This window comes from Populus trichocarpa, chromosome 6 (assembly GCF_000002775.5).
Source record: "Populus trichocarpa isolate Nisqually-1 chromosome 6, P.trichocarpa_v4.1, whole genome shotgun sequence".
Taxonomy (NCBI): Eukaryota; Viridiplantae; Streptophyta; class Magnoliopsida; order Malpighiales; family Salicaceae; genus Populus; species Populus trichocarpa.
Genome location: NC_037290.2, coordinates 17,164,696 through 17,168,533, shown reverse-complemented (window position 1 = coordinate 17,168,533; position 3,838 = coordinate 17,164,696). Strand labels below are relative to the sequence as shown.

Genomic DNA, 3,838 nt, shown 5'->3' with positions numbered 1-3,838 from the left:
GTAAATACCATTCAGCAACAAATTCATTAAGCTTCAAGACCTCGACATAGTTTTGTGCTTTACTATAGAGAGCTTGTGTCTATTTATTTTTTTATGAGAACTACGTTAGACTATGGTTGTGGGGAACATGTAGTACTGTTGACTACTCATTGTGCTGGCAATCAAAATTTTAATATCATCCAGTTTTCTTTTTCCTTTTCTTTTTATTTTATTGAAGATGTAATTCTATTGAAATTCAGTTGCCTTCAAATGTTGATGGATTTCTCCTAAAACCTAACCTAGATCAAATATGGGGAATTTAAACGACGACATTTTTTTATTCTTAAATGACCTGTTAATATGTATAACGAAAGGTTGGTGGAGTTCCGAAAACCGTGTCTGATTATTGGTATTGACATGTAAGAGTCCAAACGTGCAAAGTCTTCATGGAAGCCCATTATTCGGTGCCGAAGTACAGATTTACAACTTTTTTTTTTTTAGCTGAAAAAGTATTAGGACTCCTCTTTTGCATTACCTAGTCTCTCCTGCCTGCCTTCTCGTCTACATTATATAAATAGTATTCACATCAATTTCAAGTCATCAAATTCACAATCGCGCTTCTCTCTTCCATCCATACTCAGTTAGTCTACCCATTGCATAGCAATAACAACAGCACAAGACAATGAAAGCAGGGCTGCTAGTCTCTCTGATAGTAAACTTTCTGGTGGTTGCTTCTGCCGGCAGCTTCTACAATGATTTTTATTTCAACTGGGGACATGACCACGGTAAGGTATACGACAATGGCAATGGTCTGAGCCTCATTCTTGACAAAAATTCTGGATCAGGGTTTCAATCCAAGAAAGAGTATTTATTTGGTAAGATTGATATCCAGCTCAAGCTTGTCCATGGCAATTCGGCCGGCACTGTCACTACATTTTATGTGAGTTTCTTTCATATATATATTATGTATTTGCTCCAAAGCAATGAATCATCTTTTAAAAACTAACAAACTAACTACTATATTATTTGTGGCAGCTATCCTCTCTAGGGCCATACCACGATGAGATAGACTTCGAATTCTTGGGAAATACAAGTGGTCAGCCATACACTCTTCACACTAACGTGTTCAGCCAAGGCAAAGGTAACAGAGAGCAGCAATTCTATCTTTGGTTTGACCCCACTGCTGATTTCCACACGTATTCTATCCTTTGGAATCCACAACGCATAATGTAAGTACAAACAATTTCTCAGGCCTTCATTAAATCGGTATTATTTCTTACAGGATCCTTTCCCTTGTTTTCTGTGTTTCGCATTTTAGTTTTTCAGTTGATGGCATTGCAATTAGAGAATTCAAGAACTTAGAATCCATTGGCGTTCCATTCCCTAAGAACCAACCAATGAGGATTTACTCCAGTCTTTGGGAAGCTGATGACTGGGCAACATGTGGTGGAAGAGTTAAGACAGATTGGACAAAAGCACCCTTCGTTGCTTCGTTTAGGAACTTCAACGTCAATGCCTGTGCTTGGTCTTACGGAGCATCTTCTTGTAAATCAAAATCTGGCTTTGCTGACTCCATCAGCAACTCATGGATCTGGGAAGAGCTCGATGTCGGACGCGAAGGCCAGATGAAATGGGTGCGGGACAATTACATGACCTATGACTATTGCAAAGATTCCAAGCGATTCCCACACGGCCTCCCTCGTGAGTGCTATGTCACCAACTTTCCCTGAACCAACCCCGAGATAAAGAACTGATTGATGATGAAAAATGAAATACATATCCTAATTTTCACTTATATTGTTCAATTATTAATTTTCATCGGTTTTGACAATTCTGTTTTCCATGTTTATTTGAGTATTTCCTTGTTCCTAGTGATCAAAACATATGACCACATAATTTTTTTTTATATATAAATAACATTATTACAGTTTGATTTGTGATGTGATGTTTATGAGTTTATATATTTATACTACTAGATTTAACAGTTTTACCGACAGAAATTTATGTTGGTATTCACACTCATAGTCTATCGTTATGTATATTACCAACGGGCTCACAGATAGAAACAATCCATCAGAAAAACTCACGTCTGTAATTTATGGCATGTCGGTGAGTCAATCGGTAATAAATACCAATGGATCACTACAAGATTTCACAGTTTTACCTACAGAAATATTCCGTCGGGGTGTGATTACGAGTTCGTCGGTAATTTATTTACCAACATCTTCACCGACGGAATACGTCTGTCGGCTTTCCTTTCGTCGGTAATTCCACATTTCATCGCTATATCAGTCGGAAACACAAAAAAACCATTTGCCGAAATTTGCGTGCCAAAAAAAAAAGTTTCCCGCTTGAAATATACCGACGCATTTTATCCCGTCGGTGATAGCGTGATTTACCGACGGACACATACCGTCGGTAAATTTGTCGGTGAGTGTTTGAAATACCGACCGAAGATATCCGTCTGTAAATTCATCAGTAATTGTGACAGCTACTGTCAAATGCCGACGGATTAATTCCGTCGGTAAAGCTGTCGGTGAGTGTATGAAATACCGACCGAATATATCCATCTGTAAATTCATCGGTGAATGTGGCAGCTACTGTCAAATGCCGACGGATTCATTCCGTCGGTAAAACCCTTTGTAATATTTTTTTTTAATTTGTTTTTAAAAAATTATTTAGAATACATAATATAAAATTATATAAATTAATGGTAATAAAAACCAATTATGCAAATAAAATTTCTATTAAACATTAAAAAAAAAATAAAGTTAAATAATATTCATTACAAACTGAATGTGTTTCAAAAAAATATTAAATGAAATTTTAAAGGTAAATAATATTTATTACAAATTAATATAAAGGTGGAGCTGGAGGAGGAGGAGGAGGTTGGTGGTTATACGGCCAAAAAGGATTAGGCGCACATGTTCCACTCTGTGATGGGTTCATGACCATTTCGCGAAGCTTTTCATGATCCGCTTTTTGTTGTGCATACTCCGCTCTTTGTTGTGCATGAGCCGCTTTGAGTTGTGCGTACTCTGCTGATAGGTGGTTGTATTTTTCGGTGAGCTGAGCCGTGTGTTGCTGCAAGGCCACGAACTCCTTAGATTGAGTGCTCGATATTGATTGGGAGCTCCCAACGGTTGAAAAACTACATGCCGACCGCAAGTTGTCGGCCGTAGTGTTAGAGAGCCCGTCAACCCGATTTTTATCAGGTCCACCAGACGATCCAACCTCCATCCACAAATCCGCATCGAATTCCGGATGGGTCAAAGGATCGTCCCCGTATCTCTCCCTCAACCAATTATTATAGGTCTCCTGAAAATAAAAAAAGTAATCATCATATTCAATTCAATAAACATAATAACTTACAAAATAAAATAGTTGAACAAACATACCACGAAATGTTGAGCATGATTGTCAACGAACTGTTGCGCCCCCTTTTGGTGGTCTTGACTCCGCACATGCGTCTCCACAAACATCTCCATCGGGCTCGGCTCACGTCCAAGAGACGTAGCCTATAATGAAAAAAGCTTTATTAACAACAAATTAATTTAACGATATATTTCATGTAAATTAATCTTACCATTCGTTTCGCATGTGCAACAAACGGAACAGAGCCGCCGGTGTGCGTTGTCACCAAGCCATGAATTGGTCGATTCCGGTTACTAGCACCGGACTGTGAGCGTCATGTGAACCGCTCAGACGTCACGTGCTCAAGATAGTGCGGCCAAATATCTTCCGGGATGTATATCGATTTGAAATCCCTCCAAACCGCAACATCGTTCCAGCCTTGGAAACCCCTATCTCTTGCGGTTTTTTTTGCCCTTTTTTGTGCTTCATACCAAAAATCACGCAA

The 3,838-nt window shown here is 38.7% G+C and overlaps 1 protein-coding gene across 1 annotated transcript; it reads left to right on the top strand.

Moving 5' to 3' along the window:
- The first annotated feature begins 576 nt into the window (after window positions 1-576).
- On the top strand, window positions 577-1,913 carry LOC112327961 (xyloglucan endotransglucosylase protein 7). The gene is made up of 3 exons (XM_024603641.2): window positions 577-919; window positions 1,015-1,208; window positions 1,298-1,913. The coding sequence occupies exons 1-3, from the start codon at window positions 662-664 to the stop codon at window positions 1,707-1,709; spliced, it is 864 nt and encodes a 287-aa protein (XP_024459409.1). The 5' UTR covers window positions 577-661; the 3' UTR covers window positions 1,710-1,913.
- Window positions 1,914-3,838: the final 1,925 nt, after the last annotated feature.

Bases quoted from the DNA above. Each gene is read 5' to 3' on its own strand.
- LOC112327961 (XM_024603641.2), top strand. From the start codon at position 662: ATGAAAGCAGGGCTGCTAGTCTCTCTGATAGTAAACTTTCTGGTGGTT. The intron at 920-1,014 runs GTGAGTTTCTTT...TATTTGTGGCAG, and splicing joins GCACTGTCACTACATTTTAT to CTATCCTCTCTAGGGCCATA. The intron at 1,209-1,297 runs GTAAGTACAAAC...TTCGCATTTTAG, and splicing joins TGGAATCCACAACGCATAAT to TTTTTCAGTTGATGGCATTG.